Below are 27,604 nucleotides of genomic sequence, written 5' to 3' on the forward strand. Positions count from 1 at the left end.
ATGAGCACAAACTCTGGGTTTCTGAGGATGTAAATCTCACCTGAGACACAGCAGGATGCCTGCTCCTGCCTGCTTCCTGTTTGATTAAGCAGGAGGACAGGCTGGAAAGGTGGATGCGCCCCCACAAGGGTGAAACAGCTTCTGACTGGGCACTGGTCAGCTGTTGAACGCTGCTCGTTCTGCGACATCCTTGTACACGTGCAGGCGTGGACAGACACATACAGAAGGGCCTTGCTGTCAGCACTGTGGGTATGTGGCCGGGATAGCTGGCTGCACAGGCTCCCTATGCAAAAGGCTTCTGAATTTTTAAGTAATATTTTTGTTGTATATTACATTGTATTTATTTTTAATTAATAAAATATGTATGTGTGGGAAGTAGCATATAGGGTATGCATTGAAGAATAGTTAAATTAATATATCTATCACTTCACGTATGTATTGGTGATTAGAATACTTAATGTTTACACTCAGCAAGGTTTCAGTTTATAATCCATTGTGACTAAAACTATCCTTGTGTACAGTGGGTGTCCTGAACTGACCCCTGTCTAAAACGTTGGGTCTCACTGGCACCTTGTCACTTCCTTCCTCCCAGCATCCCTGGGGACCACCATTCTTTCTATTCTGCTTCTCTAACGTTTTGGGTTCTGTGTAGGGACAAGGGCATGCAGCATTTGTCTTTCTTCAGTTAACCAGTGTCCTTCATGCTCGCCCACGTTATTGCAAATGGCAGGATTTTGTTATTTAAAGTTGGATAATATTCCATCACATGTCTGGAACATATTTTCTTTCTTGTTTTTTTTTTGAAAGTTTTATTTATTTTTATTGGAAAGTCAGATATATAGAGATGAGGAGAGACAGAGAGGAAGATCTTCCATCCGTTGATTCACTCCCCAAGTGGCCACAATGGCCAGAGCTGAGCCGATCTGAAGCCAGGAGCCAGGAACCTCCTCCAGGTCTCCCACGCGGGTACAGGGTCCCAAGGCTTTGGGTTGTCCTTGAGTGCTTTCCCAGGCCACAAGCAGGGAGCTGGATGGGAAGTGGGGCTGCTGGGACACTACCTGGTGCCCATATTGGATCCCTGCGCAGGCAAGGTAAGGACTTTAGCTACAAGGCTACCGCACTGAGCCCTAATAGCACATTTTCTTGAGCCATTGATCTGTCTGTAGACACATGGGTTGATGTCACATCCTCGCTCTCATGGATGCTGCCGCAGGGGACAGGGAGATGCACCCCCACCTCAACATTCTGATGTCATTTTCCTTGGATTCATGCTTGGTAGTGGAATTGCTGGAGCAGAAGTTCTCATTCTGGTTTTGGGGGAGCTTTCCCATGGTTCTACACTGTCCTGAATGGAGTAACATCATCTCCCCAGGATGTGGTGGCCGTTTTTCTCCACATCCCTGCCAACATTTAATGTTGTCAGCCTCTCCTAGACTAGCTTTGCTAAAAGCATAAGGGGATAACTCACAGCAGTTTTCTGTTTCCGTGGTTAGTGATGTTGAACATGTTTTTGTATGCATGTTAGTCATTTTCTGAAAATCATTTAGAAATAGTTTTACTTATGCATAATTTGAAAAGCAGGGTGGGCACTGGGGCATAGTGAGTTAAGCCACCCTTTTGGATGCCATGTTAGTGTGTTGGTTCAAGTCCAAACTCCTTGGCTTCCAGTCCAGCTTCCTGCTAATGCATCCTTGGAGGCAGCAGATAATGGACAACATGGACATCTGCATGGAGTTCCTGGCTCCTGGCTCCTGCCTGGCCCAGCCCTGTCTGTTGTGGGCATTGAGGAAATGAACTGGCAGTAGGTTGATCTCTCTCTCTCTCTCTCCCATTCTACTCCCCAGCCTTTCCCCCCGCCCACACCTTGTTCTCTGTGCCTTCCAAATAAAACATTAAAGAAATATAACTTGACTATCAGCTACCAGTTTAGCTGACTTTAAACAGAAGTGGAGAGAGAGAGAGGCTGTGCCAGGCCATAGCTAGGTACTGGAACTCTGTTGAGAGCTCCTGTGTGGGTGGTAGGAACCCAAGTGCTCGAGCCACCAACTGCTGGGATTAGGAGTCAATCCAGGACTCAAGCTTAGTACTCTGACATGGTGGGCAGTTGTCCCAAATAGCATTTTAACTAGTATGGCAAATGCCTCCCCCATTGGCGGTTTTTATGTTTTCTGTGGAGACGTAGACTCTTCTATTTTTATTGCAAAGTCAGATATAAAGAGAGGAGGAAATACGGAGAGGAAGATCCTCCGTCCAATCATTCAGTCCCCAAGTGACTGCAATGGCCAGAGCTGAGCCAATTTGAAGTCAGGAGCCAGGAGCTTCTTGTATGTCTCCCATGTGGGTGCAGAGTCGCAAGGCTTTGGGCCATGTTCGACTTTCCCAGGCCACAGGCAGGGAGCTGGATGGGAAGTGGGTCTGCCGGGATTAGAACTGGTGCACTTATGGGATCCTGGCGTATGCAGAGCGAGGACTTTAGCTGCTAGGTTACTGCGCTGGGCCTAAAATGCTATTTTAATTACTTAAGCTTTATAGCATATTTTGAAATCAGAAGTGTGATGCCTCCAGCTTTGTTCTTTTCCAAATTGCTTTGGTTCTTTGAGTCCTTTTCTGGCTCCTTATGAATTTTAGGATTGTTTATTTCTGTGACTGATGCCATTGATATTTGTTAAGGATCGCACTGAGTCTGCAGAACACTTTGAACATTTTAACGATACTGGTACTTCCAATGCAGGAGCATGGGATGTCTTTTCATTTATTTGCATTTTATTTAATTTCTTTCATCATTGACCTGTATTTTTCAGTGTATAGATCTTGTGTGGCCTTGGTGCAATATATTTACAAATATTTCATTATTTTGAGTGCTAATGTAGCAGTATTATTCTGTGCATTTCTCTCTTTTATAGTTTGTCAACACTATATAGAAATGCATCTGTAGTTTGCATGTTAATTCTATATTCTATTAATTTGTTGTCCTTAACAGGGATTTTGCTTTTGGTAGGGTATTTAGGGCGTAGGGGATCTATGTCTAGAGTATCACCTTCAGAGACGGGCTGCCTCCTTTCTTTTCAGTTCAGATGCACCTTATTTCTTCCGCCTGCCTGAGGGTTCAGGTGAGAACTTCCAGTATGAGAATGGGAGTACTTGCCTTGGCCATGCTTTTAGAGAAGAATACAGCTTTTCACCACTGACTGTAACGTCAGCTGTGGGTTTATCATCCATGGTTTCTGCTATGCTGAGCTGCCTCGTTAGCGGGGTGCTTACAATGGAGGGGTGTTGGATTTGTGATATGCTTGTTCTGTGTCTGTTTTTACCTTTGTTTCCATGATGTGGTGTATTGGCTTTGCAGGTTTCCTTAGACTGAACCGTCTTTGAACTCCAGGGATACATCCCACTTGACCATGCTGTGTGATCCTGTTAAGGTGCCATTGGCTTGCTACCACCGTGTTGAGGATATGCTCCGGTCTGCTTTTCTCAGGTGGCTGGCCTTGAAGGATCCTTACCTGGCTTTGGTGCCAGCGTCATCCTGGCCGTTTGAAGTGTTCCATTGCTTTCAGGTGTTTCTCTCTCTCTCTTTTTGTTTTTCTGGAAGAATTTTAAAAGAATCTGTATTCTTTACCAAAAATGGTTTGGGGCCCTGGTGTGATAGCCTAGCAGCTAAAGTCCCCACCTTGAATGCACCAGGATCCCATATGGGCGCCGGTTCTTATCCCAGCAGCCCCACTTCCCATCCAGCTCCTTGCTTGTGGCCTGGGAAAGCAGTGGAGGACGGCCCAGAGCCTTGGGACCCTGCACCTGCATGGGAGACCTGGAGGAGGCTCTGGGCTCCAGGCTCCAGGGCTCCTGGCTTCAGATCGGCACAGGACCAGCCATTACAGTCATTTGGGGAGTGAATCATCGGATGGAGGATCTTGCTCTCTGTCTCTCCTTCTCTCTGTATATCTGACTTTGCAATAAAAAAAATAAAATAAATCTAAAAGAAAAATGATTTGGTGGAATTCAGCCATGAAGGACCCCTGTCCTTTTCCTTTTTTGGGAGAACTTTTAGTTACATGATCTCATTAAACAGGCTGTGTTTGTTAGCATGTGGTTATTCATAGCAGCCACTGGCAGTCATGGGCCTCTTGGCACAATGAGAGTGTCAAGTCCTCCCACATGCCAGGCCCACCACCGCCCCAGGCATTGGCCCACTCCATCCCCTGTGCTGAGGCTGACTCCTTGTTCAGTGAGGGCCTCGTCTCCCTGCAGGTCTTGTTTCAAAAGCCCAGTGACCTGGGAGGCCTGCCTGGCCACCTGTGGAGTTACCTGCCTTGATACCCTGATTCCCCTTGGCTTGGCTGGCTGCTTACAGCTGTGTCTTCACTTGCCTGCTCTAACTGTCTGCCTGGGTAGGAGGTGGATTCCATGGTGGACTGAGGACCTGGTCTGCCTCACCACTGCCCTTTCCCAGATACCTCGCCCGTGTCCAACAGAGGCGCTTGTCCACAAACAGCTCAAGTAACTTTTATGAGCATTGGACCAAAGCTTACAGGGGCCTGTGACTTGTGTTTCCTTACCACTGGCCTCCATGGCTCATTTCTTGGTCTTTCTAACATCCTATCCCCACTCCAGTAGATGGTTTATTTTTCAAATTCTGTACCCCCACTCCCACCTGTCTTGAGATTTCATTACCAGGGCTACACTGCACACCTGACTGTGTGATATATTGTCTTTTTGTACTGTTCCCACAGCACCTTCTCTGCTTGGTCCCATGAGTGAAGTTCTTTCCAGGTTCCAGAGAGGAGCAATTGCATGTCTGACTGTTGGGGTATCAGAAGTAGATTAAGGCCAGGCAAGAGCATCTGCCACCTCCTCGTAGGGGCAAGAGAAAGCATTTGGGTACTGAGTTTCTAAAGATGGGTATTTGGGAGTGCCATCTGCAGGGGAGGTATAAGAATTCCAGAAAACTTTCCCTTGTTTTTGAGTTACTGTTTAATTATTTGAGAGCCAGAAAGGGCGAGAGAGAGAGTGAGAGCGCGCTATTTTCCATCCATTTCCCAAACACATGCTGTGGCTAGGCCGTGGCTGGGGCTAGAGCTGGGAGAAGGAACTCCATGCAGGTCTCCTAGTGTAAGTTAGGTTAGGAGCCTGAATCGGGAATTGAGTCCAGGCACTCTGACAGGGGAGTGTCTTACTGTGAGGCCAAATGCCTTTGCTCTGTTTCATTTTCTTTCTCTGAAACATTGTCATCCCCGCCCCAGGCCTCTCAAGGCTCATCTGCCTCCCAAGAATCTGACAAGCCTCAAGTGTACACTCAGCAATTTGTGCTGTGACGGGAAGGTTTTGTTAGGAAGCATCCTGTTTTTACAGCAAATTAAGCGGGACGAGTTTCCGTCCTGAAGGGACACACTCAGCTGTGAACATGGTGTGATACATGGAGGAGCCAAATCTCACAGGGCACATTTCTACGTTCCGAAGCTAATGTGGTAACTGGAGGGACCACAGTTGCCGTGGTTTGTTCATCGACTCCGTATTTCCTTAATGTTTTCATAACTATTTTCTCCTCCACACGCCCCTATTCCATTACCCAATCATTTTATAATCCCCACATCTAGATATCTGGAACTCAAGTGCAAATGGATGCTTGCTGAAGGAATGAATGCGGTGTTTGGAGATCAATACATTGGGTCATGAGAACTTGGTGATTTCCCGTGCGTTAGGAACAGAACTGCCTCCAAGCGGCTGCTGTCTGCCAGTCTCCTGGTGCCAGAAGAGCTTTGTCCTCGACTGCCCCAGCTTGAGACTGTTGTTTTGAGTCCCCTCTTACAAAACAAGGAAGCCAGTCATAACACTAGAAAAGGGAAGAGCTGGCTCTGATTCCACGTGCACAGTCACCAGTTGAGTGACAGCAACCAGCAGTCAGAGCAGTTACGGCAGCAACTAGACGGGCACACAGCACACTGCCGGTCTGAGTTTCTGAGCCAGTTTGATTTGCCAGAGTGAGGCTGGTGAGCACCTGCAATTCTTACAGTGATTGATCTTACTGCTCCCAATTCTCAGACATGGAAACAAAGCTTGGAGTTGTCATGGGAGGGAAGGGGTCCTGGGCGGGAGCCAGGCCTGCCTCCCAGCAGAATTTGGGCTTGGTCTTCCCATAAGAGCTAAGGCGATTGCTGCACCCAGTGATAGGCAAGCGATAGACATCCTATTCAGGCAGTGTGTCCTGGGCATCATGTAATAGTGAGCTACCTCTGGGGACCAGAAGGACTGAGGGACACACAACCCAGGCTGACCATGCAGATGCCACGCCCAGTGGAGAATGGCTGAGAAGGAAGAGCACTGTAGAAGATTGACTGTGTGTTCATTGTACCCACCCACATTCACTCATCCATCCATCCATCCACCCAGCTACCTATCCATGCATCTATCCATCCTCCCATTCACTGATCCATCCATCCATCCATCCATCTACCCATCCATCCATCCATCCATCCATCCATCCATCCCTTTACTGGTGCCTGGAGAATATACCGCATGCAGGTCTTGGGTGCTGTTAGGTAGGGTTGCCATGCTGCCCATGCCTGGGACTCTATGGACATAGTCCTTCCCTCGAGTGTTCTGATGGCCCTTGACTCTCTCCAGCTTCTCTGAGTGAACCTTGTCCTTTTGACTTCCCTCCTTGGTTGCCTCCAGGTGCTGGTGTCGTCTTGAGTCTGCCATCCTGGCCTTGACTCCATGTAGTGCCTGGACCAGGTGTGTGTCTCCCCTCACCGCTGGTCATTGAGCCCGGAGTCCAGCTCCTTCTCTGCTGTGTCACTGTATGTTGTTCAAACACGACGGGCTATGGACCAGACTCTCGGACCTCTCATGCTGTGAACCAAAGCCCATTGGCCCTTGCTTCCCTTCCTCCCTATAGCTGGATCCAGCCTTCTTGATGGCTGCTCTCCTTCTGTTGGCAGAAGGTTCTCTCCATGACTTCTCTGCTGCCCTTGAGGGCAGCTGTCTCCTCATGTCCTTACATGGTCACAAGCTGTTGTCTTCTCATGTCACTAGCATCTCCTCATGTCCTTACACGGACACTCTTCTATGTGTGTGTGCTTTCATATGCTCCTCTTCTAAGGGCACCAAGAGTCCCATCCTTATGGGCTGTTTTACTTTAATCACCTCCTTCACACCCCATCTCCAAATACTGTTATTGCAAGGTATTTGGAGTTAGGATTCCACACATAAATTTTGAAGGGACACGGTTCAATCCATAGCAGCTTTCATCATCACCATTGTCTCCATTGTCTCCATAGCAACCATCAGCATCATGGTCATAGCACTATCATCATAACTATTGTCTGCATTATAACCATCATCATCACCATCACTCTCATGGCCACTGTCATCACTGTCATCTGCATAGCGGCCCCCAGCACCCATCCCCCTCAGCCTGCTCACCACTCTCCGTCATTTTTTTCATTCACTTTTGTCTGTGTCCCCAGCAGCCCTACCCTGGCTGCCTAGGACTGTCTCTTGGTCAGTGTTGGGCTGTTTGCTTGCATGATCTCCCCGAATTTTCACAGCTTTTCAGGGAAGAATCAAGGACCTGGGATAAGCCTCCCACCTTGTTGGAGTATAGGTTAATGCTATGATAGTATATTAGTATGCTAAAACAGTATGTTTTTGTTGGGCAGTGTGAGATTCCCTTGTGCTAAAGAAAACTGCTACTTTGCTAGGCCAGGAGGTGCCTGGACTTTGGGAGGATTACGCTTTAGCGATAAATCTGTTCTTTGCTGCCTTGCAACTTTGTGAAGGCAAGGGCACAGTTCTTCTCCGGTCCCAAGAACAAGAGGAAGATAAGGGTGTGAGAATGGGATGAGCCATAAAGATAGTGGGTATGGGAACGAAACAGGCTCCCTGTGCCTGAAGGCCATAAAATAATGAACATGTCTAAGGTTGTTACTTTTGATGTATTTCCCAGCCCCAAAGGGCCTATATAAGCTACTGTCTTGGGCTGTTCGGGGTCCGACCGCCCGGCTTGGCTGGCCTGCGTGCCCCAAGTGCGGTCTGACCCGGGCATGCTGGCGCAATAAACTCTGTTTGCTGTTTGCATTACCAGCGAGACTCTTTGTCATTCTCTGGGGGTTGACTAGCTCACACCCTGACGTCCGGGGGCTTTGGCCCAGACTCTAACAACCTTTACTCTAGAAAGAGGTTCTCTCATGCCCTGATTCTACCAAAGTGTATGCAGTATGGAGGCCAAGGGAGCTGTCACACCCCATCTGAGCAGCTTCCTTTAGCTGAGATGGACACAAATAGAAGCAGATGTACACAAGCGCTTAATCACTTTTCAGCTTGGCTAAATCAGGTGGCATGCTACCGCTGAGTGGAGAGTCAGTGGGTGGGGAAATACTCCACCCCCAGAATGATAAGGCCACCACTCAGCCCAGCCCCAAGCTGTCCTCTGCACCTGCACTTGGGAGTCCTGGCCATCTCACCACCAACCATGGGGCCCTAGAACTTAGTAGTTAAGCAGTGGATATGGTTAGTACTCAACATGCGTGCAAAGGACATGGAAGCTTTCTAGAAGCGGCTAGAGTCTAATCAGGCAGACACTTGGCAGTTAATGGGAGACATTAATAAGATGAATGCAAAAGACATCATCTGCATCACAGTACGGGTTGGAGACCCTTGTCTGCCCGAGCTTGCTCCCTGCGTCCCGGCTAAGATGTTTCAGCAGAACCAGTACCCAGAGGGTCCTTACCTCAGCCCAAGCATTAGGTGAGCCAGAGGCGGATAGGTATCACACCCTTCCGCTAATCAGGGAACTGGGACTGTGGTTTCTGCTGGAAGTGGCCATGGCACGGACAGCAGCAGAGCTTCTCTCTGGATCTTGGGATCTGACAGGTGACCTGGTCCCATTGCTTCCCATCCATGTGCTTTGTACTGATTCGCACAGCACAGGCTGGGTCTGCAAGTCACCTCTCTGCTGAATGGAGAGCTCAGTGTCAGTATTTTCTTGCGACAGTTTCTTTCTGTTGCCACAGCTCATGACTGAAGCAGGTGTACACACATGTGCATTTACAAATGTGGGTTCATTCCTTTGGTCACATGCCCATCCATCCCATGGTCATTTACTCAATGTCTCCTCTGGGCCAGGAGCCATTGTGGCTCTACTGAGTTAAATAAGGTTCTGCCCTCTGCCCCACCCCACTCCAAGTTCATGGGCAGTTGGAACTTCAGAATGTGGCCTCATCTGTGAAGGGTGGGGGGTCTTTATGATGTAATTAGCTGGGAATTCTCACCATGAAATCATAGTGTCCTCTGTAGGAGGAGTAAACAGAGCGGGCCCACAGCGGGAAGATAGAGGCAGGAGTACAGGGCAGAGTGACACAGCTGCAGGCCACGGAGTGCCCAGGACTGCATCCAGCCACGAGGCCCGGGGCCACAGAGGCCACTGCCGCCTGGACTTTGGACTGGCAGCCTCCAGTGGTGGGAGACAAGGACTTGCCGTTGCTGACAGCCTCGCAGGATGCACCGGGCAGGCCTTAGGTCCCAGACAGTCTTTACTTTCAAAGAACCGATAGCGGCGGCTCATCCTGTCAAGTCACCACTTTGATGATTTTCTTATCCTGGATTCCACATTTCCCCCAGCATCCCAGTGAGTTCATGCCCTGAGGTCATGGCTGCCTCATGTTTTTGTACACACTGGGCGCGTGAACTTGCCTGGATGCTCGCAGAGAAAGTGTTTTTGCTGATAAGAGTGTAGAGCGAGACAGGGGAAGAAAAGGTGTGGGGGAGCTTTCTGAGGCATATCGATCAGCTAGAAAACAAAACGGTTTTTAGTCAGGCTAAATGAAGGGCTCATAGCCTGGTTGCTCACCCCATGCCAGGGAGGGTGCAGGAAAAAGCACGGGTCACTTGGCCCAGCACCGGCCCAGGCCAGCAGGAGTGGACGCTGGTCAAGAGTGGAGCCTTTCTCTGTCTGCATCTCATCTCTGAATGGGAATGGGAATGAGCTGTGTGTCCCGGAGGAACCCAACATGGGGGGAGCAGTGACGCACAGGTGGGGATGTGCGCTCTAAGATCTGAGAATGGGGCAGAGGGAGTTCCTGGAGCAAAGCCAGTGTTCAGCACTTGGGGTACAGTACACACGCAGGCACACATGGTTCACACATGTGTGGAGCTGCGGGTGCCAGCCCTGGAAGGGCTCAGGAGTTGGTGAGCATTGAGTGGGGCTGCTGCTGTGTCCCCAAGTTGCAGGCAAGGGAAGAGGAAGCTGCTAACTGAGAGCTTCCGTGCTGGCATTTGGCTGTGGCTTAAGCAGTTACCTTCACTCTGACCCCCTGGCGGTTTTCTGCACAGTGAAGCTGGTCTCCCAAGCCAGCTCCCCAACCATCTCTCCTGCTGGACTCTAGCCTTGCTCTGAGGGCCTCAAAAACCTTTTTCTTTCCTCCAAATCTCCTGGATTTCAATGTATATTCTGGGGACTTGGCTTCCCAGTAGAATATGTCTCAGTGGAAGTTAGTGTCTTTTTTGTTCATTATAGGTGCTTTGTCCCGTGCAATGACACTTTCTGAGTGGATAACAAACTCCATATTTCTATGTCTGATTGGATGAGACTCTTGTGTTTCAGCCTTTCAGCTTTTGGCAGAATAATCGACCTCTTCTCATCTGTTTACTCTCAATACTTTTGTCTATTTGCAGGGATAACCTCAACCATAATCTTGTCACATGTGAGCATAAGGTTGAGGGGAGTTGACAGATTCCCTGCTTAGCCTCCTGACCCTCCTCCTGCATGTCCCCTCCCACCCCCAGAGGGTGTCCATTGGCTGCCTGGCCGTCCTCCTGAGTGTCTCCTCCTACCCCCAGAGGGTGTCCATTGGCTGCCTGGCCGTCCTCCTGAGTGTCTCCTCCTACCCCCAGAGGGTGTCCATTGGCTGCCTGGCCGTCCTCCTGAGTGTCTCCTCCCATCCCTCGGAGGGAGTGTCCATTGGCTGCCCAACCCTCTTCTCCGTGTGTTCCTTCCCACCCCTCAGAGGTGACTGAGATGTCAAGGGCTGAGCACTTCCTTCACCATCCCCGACCTCCGGGCAGTAGCAGCCCTGTCGCTGCTAACGTGTACAGCCAGCCTTGCTTGGACTTCTCCCTTTTCAATTCACAGCAGACTCATTTGTTCAGCCCATAGGTATTTATTGAGCACCCACTGTATTTCAGGGGCTGTTCTAGGTGGACAAAGCAGGCAGAAATGCTGGCCTTCCCACAGTTGACATCCTAAGTGTCAGAAAGCAGAATTGGCGGGGGTTGAAATCTCCCAGTGGCAACCATTGGCTCACTTGAGAACATGGTAAACCTCAGGCCCACCAAACTAAAAACATGCATGTGCACACACACACGCACACACACACGGCCCAGGCACGTGCAGGCTATGGCCCAAGGAGGAGGGAGCTCCCGGCTTCGCTGTCTGGGGACAGTTAAGGCCTGAGAGCTTGCCACCCCTTCTTGAGGCATAGCAGTTTCAACATGTGGTTTTGGACAGGAAGTTGGCTGTTTGCAGAAGCAGGTAGCCGTCTTACAGATGCACTTGACTCTGGGGACGAACTGCCCCTGGTTTTTCAGTCAGAGTGAGCACCTGGCAGTCCACGAGAGACAGTCAGCATGGTCAGCTCCCCATGGGACAGCTCTGGCCGTGGTGGATGGGCACTGGGACGCTTCCAGCGTCACCCCAGGGGTGGTCTGTGGGGTTAGCCAGAGCAGCGTTGTGACAGGTGAGTGAAAGCCACTCCTGCCGAACAGCAAGCCTCACCCACGTGGCCACCAGCACATGCCTGCTGCTGTCCTCAGCAGCTGTGGTCTTGTACCTGCTGTTTACCTGTGAGGCAGGTACCTGTTTCAGGCTGTTACCTAAGCATCAGGCCAAAGTACCATGTGGCCACGTGGCTTCCCTCAGGCCACTGGGCTGCCGAGTGGTGGAATTCAGGTGCAGGCAGCCCTGCTTGGCTCCCGTGTCCGTGCCCCTGAGGACTCTTGCCCTTGGGTGCAGTGGTAGCCAGGCTGGCTTCTCCTGAGTCCTGGCCGTGTTTCCTGGCTTTGCGAGTGTGGAGCAGTGTCTCTGGCTTTGACAGTGGCTCACCTGAGTCTTTGGGCAGGTAGGCCTTTTGCTGGCAGATCCAGAGGTGGTTGGCTGCTGGCATGGCTCCAGTAGTTCCCAGTAGGAGTGAGGACGTCTGTAGCCAACTTATCCTGCTGCTGCTGCTGTTTGTTGCTTCCCATACATGGGCTACTGCTGTGGCTGGCTCCGGACATGGTGCTTACGCTGAAAGCAGGAAGAAGTGGGCGGAGTGAAGGACCACTCCAGTTTGATGTGCCTCTGGGGAGACTCCCTGCATGGAGCAGGCCACACCGAGACCCAACAGGGCTGGGTCAAGAAAGAAGCAAGAACCGAGAACTGAGACTGGCTGGCCTGAGAACACCCTTATTGGGTGAGGAAGTCACAGCCCTCAGGCATCATTCCAACAGCCTCTCAGGCAGGTGCACACACCCTATTTTTGGGGTCACCCTGCTGGTGTGCCCTAGCTCCACTCTTGGCCAGTGGCTAACACCCACATCTTTTTTGTTTTTTGGCTGATTTTCAAGGCTTTCCCCCTCACATGTATAGACACTGGTTGGGGTTTGTCTAAAAAGACTGTACTTTGTCAGTTCCACGGCTTGCCGTCTGTCGCTCACCTTACACTCTAGTAGGGCCCATGGCTTCATCTGGAGGCAAACAGGTTAACAATCTGAAAATTGTGCCACCTGCTGTCCTCACTTCCGCCAGGAGGGCCCTGAGTGGCTCTCAGGGCTGCAGGACCCTCTGGATACCGCTAAGAGGGACCCAGGCAAACTGGGACAGGATGGTCACCCCAGGAAACCCACGCTCAGGCCCTGTCCCCAGCCAAGGCGTCTCACAAACAAGGATTATGAAGGCGTGTGGGCTGGCGTTCTTTGTGATGAAGCCATTCCTGTTTGGGTGTGTGACCATGCACGTGTCCCAGCTGTTTCAGGCATGGTCACATCAAGCATGACACAGTGGGTCTGAGGGAGATACTGCATCACTGGCAGGAGCAGCCCACATGCTCAAAACCGTGGGACCCAGGGAGATTCAGTGAGGCGGTACGCCACTGTCACTGTCTTCAGGTGCCTTTTAGCAGGTGCCTCCTGGGAGACCCCCTGCCAAGAGACCCCCAGAGATGGGGAAGGGGGCATGGGTAGATGGGAATTGCTCAAGCACTGTGACTATTAAATAGCACCGGTAGCTGTAGATGAACAGCTGCCCCTGGGAGGAGCTAGGAGAGCGGGTGGAGTTTTGCTTCCAGAGGGGACATGCCTGGGGCCAGCGATGCTCTCAGGAGGGCAGCGGCCATGCATTCCCCTAGCTAGGTGTAGGAGCCTGGAGTCAGCCGGACTGACCCACCTGGCCACAGGCCCCACCACCTGGCCCAGCCTGGCTTTTGGCATCACTGGGCAGAGGGGAAGCTTGCTGCCTGGAGACAGAATCCAGAGGAAGGCCAGGGTGAGTGTCCACACATAGGTGTGGACAGTGCTTGTCCAGGCCTGCAGTTGGGTCACACAGAGGAGAGGGAGGTGCCTGCTGTTCACCCTCCAAGGCCAACAGGATGTTGGGTGCCGTTCTACAGAAGGGAGGCCCCGCAAGACCCAAGTGTGCCAGCCAGCAGGGTGGAGCCAGGGCTACAGGGCTGGTGGTCCAGCTTCGGGGCAGGGTCCTGCTGAGCGTTGCCTGGGAGCCTACAGAAGGCAGCCCTGGGAGGATGTGAGTTACTGAGGGGTCACATGGGTGGGTAGCATCACCAGGCAGCAAGCCCACACACTGGGTGTGGAAGGTGAGAGAGTGGTAGGGGAGGGGCCTGGGCGACGGGTGCTGTGGCTGCCTAGAGGGTGGGACCCCAGGGTCCCTGCACTTCCTGGGACAGCACCAAATCCTTGAGGCTCTGCAGGTTGAGCTCATTGCTTTCCTGACCTTCAGGGGTGCTGTCTCTTCCCTGGAAGACAGCGACCAGTCTTGGTCAGAACCCAGGCTTGGCCTGGTTACCTATTAACCCGGCCTTTCTGCTCTCAGCACCTGAGGCATGTGGTCACCCACTGGCCACTGACATTGGCCTGGCGGGGACACGAGCTCCTCCCAGGGACCATCCATCATGCGTTGGATGACATATGGGGCACCAATTGTACTCACTGAGTTCCACCCAGGAGTGAGCTCCTTAGTCCAGTGCATCTTTGTTAACGCAGCCTTATCCTTAGCAATGGGCCCTGGCTGGCACTCAGCCCTGCTCAGATGTCCTGTTTATTCCCCTCCCTGGCCCTTGGTGTGCTGCAGGGGTGTTACTGGACACCATGACATGGTACATCCATTGTCCCTTCCTTCTATGAATGTTCCTCAACTAAAGACTGCACCGCGCTTGGTGCTGGTTGCCCAGGGGGTCGTACATCCCCTCATCCCTCCTGCCCAGAGGGCTGGCAAGGCACTTAACACTAGGGAACTTAGAGCTCAGTGCCAGACAGTGCCACCTATGGCACACTGGACAGTGGGGGCTTGGGGCTGGGCCAGACCTTTCTCCAGCTGCAGGGGACTCAGTGTGGGGCCCTGAGAAGACCATGCTGGACCCAGAGAGAGCAAGGATCACTGAGGGTGCCAAGTCAATCAGTGTGTCTGTGCTGGGTGGATGTGGGGTAGTGTGGGGGGGAGAGGAGTCCTCTTGTGGGCAAGGACAGTCACCCTGCTTGCCACCCCTGGTGGGAGAGCAAGGAGAGGAGGATGTTGAAAGGCTACTGGAGTGGTCTAAGACACGGGCAGCAGGTGGGGTTAGGTGGCTGTGATGGCCCCGTGGTGGACAGCAGTGTGACATGGCAAAGAGGCAAAATGGATCAAGCTGTGAAGGGCCAGGTATGGTGTGGGAGAGGCGGGGTAGAGGCTGCATGCCCGGCTTCGAGCTTGTGTGGTCAGACACAATGGTGACACTGCTGAGCCAGAGCTGTGGTGTGGACCTATTGACTTCAAGATGGCTTTGGAATACCCAAGGTGGTAGGCAGGGCTGCATCTCAAAGCCCATGATGCCATGGAGAGCAGGTGCAGCCGGAGCCTGTGGAGCCTGTGGAGCCGGAGCCTGTGGAAGGGAGGAGCCACAGGGTGCAGGGTTTGCACCAAGAGGCCAGGCTGGGGCGCAGAGGAGCTCAAGGGGTTAAATGGCTGTGGGTGTGTGGCTTTGGGTGGGAGGCAGGGAGGCGCAGGTGGGCAGAGGGCGAGGGAGCTGAAGTGGCAGGAATGGAAGGCTGTGCTGGGGTGCAAGGTGGGCAGAGTGTGTGGGGGCTGGGGTGGTCCCAGTGGAATCGCTGCCAGGGCAAGTGTGAGGATGCTGGGCCAAACGGGTGGTCTGTGGGTCAGGACGTGCCAGAGGTGACGCAAGGCTGGAGAAATCTGACCTGTGTTCTTTTCTCTCTTGCAGTCAACTTTGACCATTTCCAGATTCTGCGGGCCATTGGCAAAGGAAGTTTTGGGAAGGTAAGGATGAAATTTTCCAGACCCCTGGGCTTGGTGGATTTGTGTTTATGTGTGTGTGTGTGTGTGTGTGTGTGTGGTTTGCACTGGGGGGAGTTTGCTGTTCCCCAGCAAGATTTCAGTTTGACAAATTGGTACCAAGAAGGAAGTCTACATGGCTTCCTTTGGCTCTGGTATAATTTTATTCTGGAAATTGAGTTACCATGGGCAGTCCCTGATTAGGTAACTTACAATGGTAATTACTTTAAGGTTTCTAATGCCCTTTTCTTCCTGGACAATCTAGATATGCAAAGTGGAAAAAACAAAAAGAAAAAGAAAAACCTGACTGTTTCAACAGTTCTCCCAGCCACGTGAGCATCGGTTGTTTGGAATGTTGCTACTCAGGATTCCAGAAACGTCCTAGTGTTGTCAAGAATTATATCCCTTTTACAGATAGAAAAGCTGTAAGCTCAGAAAGGTGGGCCACTGGATACACAGCCCCACAAACAGCAGTGTGGATGCCGGGGTTTGGAGTCATGGCTGCTTGGTGACCAGGGACCCCCCACCCTGCAAGGTGACTTGTGGGGACAGCCAGGGTGAGACTGAGATGTTTGACCTAGTGACAGGATTGCCTACCTCTGTCCTTTCGTCCCTTGTCGATTCCACAGCCTGCACTATGCATGCTGTTGGAGCCTGCGTGTCTTTCTCCATTCTGTAGCTTACATTTAGAAAGAAGAGAAATACCACGGATTGGGCCACACTTGATGGCCCCTGGGAGTATGGGGAGCGTGTGGGGGCTGTAGTAAGGGAAGAGCAGCAGCGATTAGTGAAGTGGCCACCCTGTGAGCTGAAGAGTTGCAGCCTGGGGGGCAGGTGTCCGCTGCGTTCTCAGCCACTGCCGGCCCGTGCCCTGCACTCAGCGTGCCACTCTCCCTGTGTGCCACTGGCCCTGTCCCCTAGCACATGTGCCCTGACTCCTGCTCTCTGGATCTGCATCTTACTTTCTTGCCTTCACTTCCTGTGTTTAAGGATGCCTACTGCTCAGCACTTCCCACCCTTGGGTGCCCCCAGGCTCCCACAGCTCCCAGCATGCCCTTCTGCTCACAAGTACATATAAATTCATTCAGTGCACGTTCCTTTATACATTTTTCACCCATTCATTTACTCATCCATCCATCTATCCCTCATCTATCATCACTTGTCCATCCATCCCCACACACACTGATCCATCCATCTGTCCATCTCTCCATTTCTATCCACCCATACATCCGTCCACCTGTACAGACATCCACCCACCCATCCACCCACCCATCTTCCCTCCCTCCCTCTATCCTTCCATCCATCTACCCTCTCTTTCTCAATCCCTTTATCCATCTATCACTTTAGCCTGAAACTTGCTAGCATACAGTTTAGTTGGAAGAGTTATGGTAAATACCCGTATCCATTACCCACATTTTATAAGCAATATCTTACTGTCCTTCTGTTCACTCATAAATCTGTCACTTGTGATGGTCTGTAGATTGCCACCTGAATATCTCGATATAGAGGTTCACCTGCAACCTCTGTCTTGATGCATAATGTAAATACAATGAAATGTATGAATTTCAAGTTGACTTTTGCTGAGTTTTGGGAAATGCGTGCACCTGGGTAAGCTGAACCCCTGCCAAAATATAGAATGTTGTTGCCCTCATCCACAGGTTTCCAGTTGAAACCCAGCACGGTCGCTGTGTGTGACTGGATGACATTTGCATGTTCTGAAACATCCTCTTTGAAATGGAATCTTCTGAGAAATGTGTGAAGCTCCACAGCGTGTCCGGTCTTACAAGGCATCTTTCCAGCAGGATGCTGCTGAGCTTCACCCGGCCGTGTTGCTGGGCCTCGATGCTCTCCTCTCTCCCACAGAGAAGTGTCTGTCCATTGCTGGCTCACAGCCCTGCATCCATGGGCATCCTGGGAGATTCCAGGGCGGTCTCTGGGTGTGATTGCTCTGAAAAGCCATGAAGAAGCCTTTTTGTGTGGCCATCTGATTCATTGTTTTGGGTAAATAACTAGAGCTGGAGTTGTTCACTCAGAGTGGGGTGGATTTAGTTTTACACAAAACTGCCAAGAGGTTTTCCAAAATGATCATATCCTTTTGTTTTCCACCTACGTGCCGTTTGTTTCACATTCTTGCCAACGTCGACTGCTATCAGTATTTTTCATCTTGAGCAGTCTGACTTGGGTAGAATCTGAATGTGGCTTTAATTTGCATTTTCTCGTGACTGTTGATGAACATTTGTTTCATCAGCTTGATGGCCAGCCATAGATCTTTAATGAAGGATCTTTTCAAAGCTTCTTGCTGTTTAAATACATGGCTTGCGGGCTTTCTTACTATTGAAGTGTGGGATACATGTGTACGTATCTCAAAATACTAGTGCTTTATTAGAAAATTATTTTCCACTGGATTTATTTGTCTATTAAGCTTATTAATAGTGTGTTTTGATGCACGAAGGGTAGAGCATTCCCTTTTCACATTATTACTTTATGTAACTTGCCAAAGAAAACTTGGTGCAAGAAAATCTGTTTATTTTTCAAAGATACTTTCTTGTGTTTACTTCCTGAAAGTTTCGTGGCTATGGCTTATAGTCCTAGTTCTATGATTCATCTTGAATCACTTTTCTTGTATAGTGTGAAATAGAGTCTAAGTTCATTTTTTTTCCTGTGTGAATATTATTTCTTGGAAAGAGTTGTTTTGTTTAAGAGATTGTTTTGGAATCTGCGTGGGAAGTCAGATGAGCTATCATCATGGGCGAGGGGGGGAGTCCTCTTTTTTAAAAACATTTAAATTTTTTATCTTTTTGATGGTAATTACAGGGTTGACCAGGATGGAAGGATCGAGGATCAGGGAAAAGTGGGTGAAATCATTGCCTCCTAATTCTCCATTTCTTCTTGCCTCTGAGGGAAGCGGGGAGACAATGGGAGAAGCCACATCCAGCCTCCCAAATGTCCCAGCACCCAGGGACGGTGAACGGCCACCCGATACCAGCCCAGGGCCCCACCGTGGTGCACGTGCTGCGGGTTCTGCCCAAGCGGTCTGGATGGATCTGCAGTGCTGTTGATTTTGCTGATCCAAGGGTGATGCATTCCTCCCAGTGCCCATTGGTTGACGTGGTCAGCCTCAAGTCTCCACTCACCCAGGTTTTTGCTGTCATCGCCTGCAGGGGTAGTTGTCTAATTTGCCCTGTTCTCCTTCCTCTGTGATGGTACCAAATGTGCTGCCATATTCTCCATGGGCATCGGGGTCTACATCCACAATTTACTCACTGGCGGGTCCCAGGGCCTGGGCCAGGCAAGCCGAGTCCCACCGGATCCCCAGCCCTGGGGCTCCTGATCCAGGCACCCCCCTTACAGACGGGACCCTGGACTGGGGGCAGGTGAGCTGAGCTCCACTGGATCCCCCATTCCTGGAGCTCACGAACCTGGCACCCCCCTCACAGGTGGGCCCCTGGACCCAGGCCAGGTAGCCTGAGCCCCGCCGGATCGTGGGGGGAGTCTTATTCCGGGCACACTCTATTTCTCTGACCCAACTTATGCAGGTGCCAGAATGTCTTAATCACTCAAAATTCCTGTTAACTGTTGAAATCAGAATGTGTAAATCTTCAAAATTTATCCCTTTTCCAGTGTTGGCTTTTTTGTTTTGTTTTGTTTTACAGGCCAGGTCATTGGATTTTCATACAAGTTTTGGATTTGCTTGTCAATTTCTGCAAAGACCTAGTGGGATTATAATTGAAATTACATTACATCTGTTTATCAATGTGAAAATAACTGACAGTTTAATAGTATCATGTCTTCTAATCCATGAGCATGGTCATTCTTTCTTTTCAAATCTTTTTTTGTTAAGTATTTAACATTTTTGCCTTAGAGATGTTTCGTCTTCTTTAGAACAAGGTCTTTGTAGTAAATTTTCCTAAATAATTTATGGCATTATTTTTTGCACTATTGTAGTGGAATTGTTTTAGTTTATTTTTACATTACGCCAAAATTTGCTTTTAGGCTTACAGTCTCATAAAATGTGTTGCAACATTTTCTTCCTGTTTTTTTTTTTTTAAGATTTATTTTGTTTTTATTGGGAAGGCAGATTTACAGAAAGAAGGAGATATGAGAGAAAGATCTTCCATCTGTTGGTTCACTGCTTAAGTGGCCACAATGACCAGAGCTGAACTGATCCAAAGCCAGGAACCAGGAACTTCTTCCAGGTTTACCATGTAGGTGCTGGCTCCCTAGGCTTTGGGCTGTCCTCGACTGCTTTCCCAGGACACAAGCAGGGAGCTGGATGGGAAGTGGAGCAGCTGGGACAAGAACAGGACCAGTACAGGATCCTGGCAGATGCAAGGCGAGGATTTAGCCACTAGGCTATCACACTGGGCCCTCTTTCCTGTTTAAAAAAAGATTTATTTGTTCAGAAGAATGATGGGAGAGTGAGAAGAGAGTGAGCTAGAGAGAGATCTTCCATTCATGGCTTACTCCCCAGATGGCCTCAACAGTCAGGACTGAGCTAAGCTGAAGCGAGGATCCAGAGCTAAAACCTAGATGTCAGAAGCCAGGGCCTTCCTCTGGGTGTCCCACCTAGGGCCCAAGCACAGGGCCATCACCTGCTGCCTTCATTCTTTCATGACCTGCGCCTTTCCAATCTGTGAGCAGGAGACCTTGGATCTTCAGCATGGTTCTGCCTGGTGTCACCCCCTAGGCTGTTCATCTGTCTTGTTGGCCTGCACTGTGTGGTCCTGGTGTGGCCGGGCTCTAGGAACCTGCAGTGGAGGGCATGCATTTCAGAACTAGGATTTTCCCAGAAGGTCAGCTGACTTCTCTCTCCCTCCCATCTCTCTTAATAACTTTGGCCATTTGTTAGTGAATTTTCATTCCGTTTTGTAAGGTTTATTTATTTTAAATAGAGTTCCTGAGAAAGAAAGAGACAGAGAAACTGAAAAAGAGAGATCTTTCTTTCCATCCACTGTCCTGATTACAATTGGCCATATCAGCTGGCAAGGGCCAGCTTGAATCCAGGAGCCAGGAACTTCTTCACATCTCCCACAGGGGTGTAGGGGCCCAAGGTTTGGACCATCCTCTCCTGCTTTCCCAGGTGTGTTAGCAGGGAGCTGGATCGGAAGCGGAGCCCAAATGGGATGCCAGCATCACAGGCAGCAGCTTAAACCTACAGGCTGTAACAGCTGTCCCAAAGTTGGTCTCTTTAAGTTGCTATTGAATGCTAACACATCTTGGTGATGTACAGATTCCTGCAGTATGTCAGAACTAGCCAGTGTTTAGCATGAGAGGAGCCTATGTCAGGAGCAGAATATAGCTTTGTTCCGGTCAAATCCACGCAATCATTGCTTTGCCTGATAAGAGCAGTTGAGTGCTCCACGGCTATTTGACACTCTAGGTGGAGGTGAGCCAGTGGGCTAAATGAAGTGCGGCTCCCAGTGTGGGATGAACACCTTGGCTTTGCTTCCCACCTTCAGCAGTTCTGATGCTTAGTGTTGATGAAGAATTTTCAGGAACAGACGGTGTGCTGCTCTGCACAGTTTTCAGAGGCAGCACGTGTGAGTTTGTGGAGACCTTGTTTTGTGGAGAAGTCATGTCCCCCAAGTACAGAGTAGAAAGTAAACAGCTGTGGAGACCCACGGATGGGAGCCCCACGGAGGATGGCACAAGCCCCCCGGTGTCTGTTGACTTTCCTGGCTGAGCTGTGGGTCGGCTGGGGCACAGCAGGTTAACTCCTTTGGGTACAGTTGAAGCAGGTTAGATTTGGCAGTCAGTCTGCCTGGATGCCCCACCAGTAGGGGGTCTGGGAGAGTGCGCTGCCATGGCTAACAGGTGACAGTGGCTCCACTTCTGGAAGCACCACATGCACTTGTGTCTCTCTCCTCATCAAGACACAGCTCTTCCCAATCCCTGTGTTCCCAAGGTCACCATCTGTCCCCCACTCCTCTGCTGAGAAGGGCATGTGACATGGAAGGGCCGGGCATGGAGTGTGTGGAGTGTGTGGTCCAAGGAGTGGAACTGAGATCTGAGCCCAGCCAGCTGCTCTTGGAAGCTTTCTGTGGAAGTTCTTGTCTTTGCATCATTTCCTGTGAAAAGACAAATCCGCATTTCCCGGGAGCCGGTTCCCTCCATGCTTGCTGGAGGGGAAGGTGTGTCTGTGGAGGCAAGGATGAGGCTCACAGCCAAGAACCAGAAGGGGGTGTAAGAGAGAGACAGAGACACAGAGCCCCATTGACAGGAGGTGGGTGCAGAGGCGGGGACCACTGGATATTTATAACATCATCTGTGGACAAAATGATCACCTTAAACCTTAGCCTGCGGTAAATGCATTGAATTTTGAGTCCCACCCTCAGCTGCTTTGGCAGGGCCAGAACAGATGACTTTTCTGGCCTCGCGGGGCTCCTGCAGGCTGGATGTATCCCAGCCCTGGCTTAAAGCTGGGCCAGGGTGGCATGCTGTTCCCTGTAGTACACACATACAGACTTGTACTCGCTGCCTTCAGCTTTGCACCTGCAGCATGTTTTGCTGGACTCACCCTGGTGCCAGTTCTTGCCTCGGGTTCCCCAGAAGTTGGTTTTGAGCCCAGAGTTGAGTTCAGGCCACTTGTTGGGAGATATGCCCAGGAAATGCCTGTAAGAAGGAGACAGACGAAGGAAGGTGGTCAGTATCATGTGTGTACAGCTGCTCACCACCATAGCCAGTTGCCTGGGAATGGCCAGGAGGCAGCACTAAGCGGTCAGCTACAGTGTGCACAGGACCCCCACCCCACTGTGTGCACAGGACCCCTCTTGCCCTCCTGGCTTGTTCAGTGTACAGCAGCAGAGCCTCTGGGCCTTCATGATGAGCAGTGGCATAGGGAAGTGACTGGGGTGGGGCCTGGGGGCATAGCAGCATCTCTGCCTTCTGGTGCTTCCGGTTCCCTGAGCTGGCCACTGTCCTCGCTGGCCTCTCCTGCCTGTGTGAGTTCTTGTTGGGCTTCCATGTTGGCAGCACAGGGTTCTGACTCCTCAGAAGCTGGAAGTGACCATGCCAGGAGCCCAGAGTGCCAGGTGTTGTTCTTCCCACTTCACAGGGGGGCACCAAGGCCTAGGGAAGGCCCCTGCTGCAGCCTGGGATGTACTTCCAGACACTTCCAGCATAGGAGCAGCAGCGGCCAGCTGTGCTGAGTGTGGGCTTTGGAACTGATAGAGCATGGACAGGAGAGCTTGAGCTCTTAAAAGGAACAGGTGGGTCTGAGGTCTAACCCTGCAGCTTCTGTCCTGAGAACTTGAACCTGGCTGGGGAGCTTCTGCAGCAATGCTTGTTCCTTATCTGCAAAATAAGAATAGCTCCCATGAACTTCAAGTTTTCATGAAAAAATAAGTGGCTATGAATATGTAGCTCCCAGCATTACACCTGAAATATGGTGGCATTTTTAAGAAAAATACTTGTTTATTTGAAAGGCAGAGTGATAGAGAGGAGGTTGAGAGAGATCGTTCATCTGCTGGAAGCTTTCCCCCAGTGGCCACAGCAGCTTCAACTGGGCAGGTCAGGAGCCAGGAACTCCGTCCAGGTCTCCCGTGTGGGTGCAGGGGCTCCAGCAATGGGGTCATCTTCTGATGCTTTCACAGGTGCATTAGCAGGAAGCTGGATCAGAAACAGTAGCTGGGATTTGAGCTGCCCATAGGATGCCCATACGGGGGAATGGTTTAATCTGCTCTGCCACAGGATGGCCCCCTAATGGAATCTTTGCAGTATCTTTCATTTGAGGTCAGCCTTGCTAATATTTCCCTTGGCAACCTGATGGGGTCTAGACAGAGAGGAGCCTGTGCCCATGGTGCCGGGTTGGGTGAACACCTGCTGGCCTGACCCCCAGACCCTTCCTGCCTCTGGTTCTCTTAGCGTTGCCTTCACCTGTCTCCCACACAGCTGGGCCAGCCACCGTTCTCAGGTTGCTGGCTTGCCTTGCCTCCACCTTCAGGTGGAGAGACTGGTCTGGGTCACAGCCTTTGCTTAGTCTCATCAGCTTGGAAGTCAGTGCTGGGTGTGCGGTAAAGGCTCAGCAGGCGCTGGCTTGGTGAATGGGTGGGTAGGAGAGGGGAGACAGACTGTGGGAGGGAGGGAAGAGGCTTCTGTCTGATGCCAGCCAGGAAAGTGCATCAGGTGGACCACACAGTCCTTCTGGTGTCCAGCGGCTTCCTTCATGGTCTGTGGGTGCCATGTATCTGTGCCAGTTTGCAAGGTGGTGCCATCTTGCTTATGCCTGTTTTTCCAATTTCTGTGCCCGTATCTTCTTGCTGGTCAAACTCCATTCCTACTAATCTCCTGGCAGTGCTGAAACTGATCTCTAACTCACAGACTTGGCACTTCCTGCTTTCTCTCCCCTGGTCTCTGCAAGGCTTGCTCCTTCCCTAGGGGGCTTCGGTCAGATGCCCCTCACAGGGCCAACCTGGAATGTCCACCTGCCTCCCCTTTTCTTCCCAGCACCACCTGGGGTGCTGATGAGCTCGCTCACGTGTCCTCTTGGTTGTGCGTTTTCCAAGACAAGCTCTGTGTCCTCCGTGCCCACCAGTCAGGAGGTCTGCATGTATGCCCACCAGTTTTTCCTTGCCAAACCAAGGAAAAGAAGATGTATTCAGTTTCTGCTGCTGGAGGATCCCAGTCCCAGATGTGACCCCTTGGATTCATATCCAAGGAGTGCAAAGAGAGTGCAGGACAGAGAGGAAGGAGCGAGTGCAGGAGAGGGAGGACAGGGAGCAGAGAGTGCAGGAGGACGGGGAGCAGAGAGTGCAGGAGGACGGAGAGCGGAGAGTGCAGGAGGACAGGGAGCAGAGACTGCAGGAGGACGGGGAGCAGAGAGTGCAGGAGGACGGGGAGCAGAGAGTGCAGGAGGACGGGGAGTGGAGAGTGCAGGAGGACGGGGAGTGGAGAGTGCAGGAGGACGGGGAGTGGAGAGTGCAGGAGGACCCGGAGCGGAGACTGCAGGAGGACGGGGAGCAGAGACTGCAGGAGGACGGGGAGTAGAGAGTGCAGGAGAGGGAGGACAGGGAGTAGAGAGTGCAGGAGGACGGGGAGCAGAGAGTGCAGGAGGACAGGGAGCAGAGACTGCAGGAGGACGGGGAGCGGAGAGTGCAGGGCTGGGAGCAGAGAGTGAGTTCACTCACCCGGGTGGCCTCCTCTCCCTATGGAGATCCCATCAACAGGGTTGGACCCCAGCAAATTTAACCTCTGCGCTTTCCAAGGCTCCACCTGCAGACACCAAGTTTAGATGAAGTACCATCCTAAATCCATTACCCTCAGGCTCTGGGATCCAGTGGTCAGCACGGGGGCTTTGGGAGACCGCATACTGTTATCTGCACTGTAGCAATAGGCTTGCACCCTCACAAGCCAGTGTAGGCATACGGAAGCTGAAACACCTGCATTGCACTGCGCGTGCAATCTGTATATGCAGGTTCACCAGGCAGTGTAAACAGACACCTGTACAGCAGTGTTCATACCTAGCAGCTACAGACAGTATTGACATAGATACAGTCATACATGTATGAACATACTTCAAAATCTCAAGGAAAGTGGAATTAATAATTCGTTTTTTAGCAAATATTTTCAAAAAGTTAATGCTGCGCTAGTGTAGTGATTTAGCACATTAATCCTCCACCTGCAAGTTGCAGCATCCCTTATGGGTGCCAATACATGTCCCGTCTGCCCCACTTCCGATCCATGTCCCTGCTTGTGATCTAGGAAAGCAGCAGAGGACATCCCAAGGCCTTGGGACCCTGTACCCACTTGGGCAACCTGGAAGAGGCTCCTGGCTTCTGGCTTCATATTAGCATAGCTCTGGTCATTGTGGCTATCTAGGGCATGAACCAGCAGATGGAAGAGCTCTCTCCCTGTCTCCTTCTCTCTCTGTAAGAATCTGCCTTTCATTGAATGGAAAATATCCATAATGAAAACACTATGCATGGATTTCAAATGTTTGGCAAAAACTAGCATCTTCTAATTATTTTATTCACTTTTGAAGTTTCTTTTTATGCCTCCTATATGCATATATCCAAAAATAATACATGTCTACTAAGCAGCAGACACAAATGTGCATGCATATACAAGCATGTGACATAGGCCCCTGCATGGCATTTACACACACACACACATACACACACACCCACATCCCACACATCACGTGTCATCTGTAGCTGTATTTGTGCACATACATATGTAGGGAGATCCGCAGACATTTCTGGGATGCCTATAACCCATGCTTGTCCATCATGTACACACATGAGTGACTGTGGCAGTAATGAGGAGGTGTAGAACCTGACCGTTAACCAGCAGCGAGTCAGGCCTACTGGCGAGGCTCCTCTTGGTGACCAGGCGAGATGCTCCACACCAACTAACCCAGGAATCCACAGGGCTTAATTACCTTCCTGGGAAGGAGGAGAAGTCCTTGGGGAGCACTCCCGGAGGCGCGAGCTTTTCAAGTGCCTGATGTGGTTTGGCAGGTGGGCCCCGGGCGGGCATCAGGAGCTGCAGGGTTAGAACGGAATAAACATGGAGTTAATTAAAATTCATGGAATAGCTGGAGGCAGTCTGCACATGAAACTGCAGCCAGTGGCCCGGAGCTGGAGGATAAGAGCTCTTTAGGTCTCTCAGAGGAAGATTCTGGATAAAATTGATGAAGGGCTGTTCACCGATGGCTGCACACAGTGCCTTATTATGCGACGATGTCATCCATTAGCCAGCCAGATTGTTTGCCGTCTCTTTCCGCATTTGCAGGTCTTTACGGCTGCATGCGAACTCACCGAGTGGAAAACACAATATTTGGTTAATGGCACACTAACTCATTTAGTCCCCAGACTGCCACAGATACATTTAGGAATTAAACAAGGATTCAGTCTGACAGATCCGCCAGCATGTTTGGAGGCATTTCCGAGGGGCAGTTTGTTTTTCCCCTTTAAAAATCTGTTTGATGCTGGAAGTTGCTGCGGGATGGCAGGATGTCCGGCAGGAGCTTGGACCAGGCGGTCAGTGCCGTGGTCAGCTGTCCTGTCCTGGCATCAGGTCCCTGGACCACCAAGCCCTGCATACCACAGAGCTGGTGGTAGGGTGGGATGGGGAGGGGGCTGGCCAGGGGATGGGGAAACACATGGAGACAGATAGTAAGCAGGAGCTCTCCAGCAACTCTGCAGAACCTCAGAGGGGTCTCCTTGTTGGAGGTGAGGGAAGCAGGTCGTGTGAAGATGTGGGTTAGGAGCACATAGAGAAAGGAAGCAGCAGGTGCTGGGCGCTGAGTCGGCAGCTACATGAGCAGCAGGGCCCGTGGCGACTGACGCACTGTATCTGCTGTGAGGAGGACCTGGAGTGCAGGTGACTTCTTGGAGGAGCAGCTCGAATGCCTGCGTGCCGCTGACAGCTAGCCAGCCAGCTCTGGCTCTGGCCCTGCCAGGCATGTGACCCTGACTTCCTAGAGCCTCACGCTTGCTCCTCTTCCCCTGTGACCCTCATTTCTCAAATTCTCCAAGATGACCCTTTCACCAGGAGCCTCCATGGCTCATGGAATGTGCTCATGAAAGATGGATTCTGTTTCTCTTTAATGAAATATTTATTCAGTTCCTAGTAATTAGGTCGTGTTGGTTTGTGGCACCCTTGGAAGGAATTGACGGGCTCCTGGGGATGGCTATAGTGAGAGCTGGGGCCCATGGGACAGGGCCAGCTCTATGGGCAGCAGATTAAGCTGCCCCTGAGTGCTAATGGACTGCTCCACTTCTAATCCAGCTCCCTGCTACTGCACCGGGAAAGCAGTGGAAGGTGGCCCAAGTCCTTGGGTGCCTGCACCCATGTGGGGGACTCAGATCTCTCTCCTGGGGTCCCTTGGTCGCATACCCTCACCTGTCCTGTAGCAGTGCCCTTCTAAGTAGTAATCACTGACCCATTCACTCACTCATTCAGTGACAATATGCATCAGGAGCCTACTGTTTTCCAAGTCCCTTCAAGGAGAGGGAGATAGGGAGGGATGGAAGGAGGGAGAGAGAGGACGAACAAGGACCCTCAAGGGCTGGGGCTAGACCAGGCCCAAGCTGGAAGCCAGGGGCCTAGCCCAGATGCCCCGTGTGCATG

At 51.2% G+C, this 27,604-nt stretch overlaps 1 protein-coding gene across 1 annotated transcript in view; it reads left to right on the plus strand.

Moving 5' to 3' along the window:
• STK32B (serine/threonine kinase 32B) overlaps nucleotides 1–27,604 on the plus strand; it is a 201,602-nt gene that overhangs the window by 41,973 nt on the left and 132,025 nt on the right. The window contains exon 2 of the mRNA XM_004579221.2: nucleotides 15,462–15,517. Within this exon, the coding sequence (XP_004579278.2) occupies nucleotides 15,462–15,517 (56 nt within the window). The remainder of the gene's footprint in view (nucleotides 1–15,461; nucleotides 15,518–27,604) is intronic.

The sequence above is a fragment of the Ochotona princeps genome, chromosome 11 (genome assembly GCF_030435755.1).
Source record: "Ochotona princeps isolate mOchPri1 chromosome 11, mOchPri1.hap1, whole genome shotgun sequence".
Lineage (NCBI taxonomy): Eukaryota > Metazoa > Chordata > Mammalia > Lagomorpha > Ochotonidae > Ochotona > Ochotona princeps.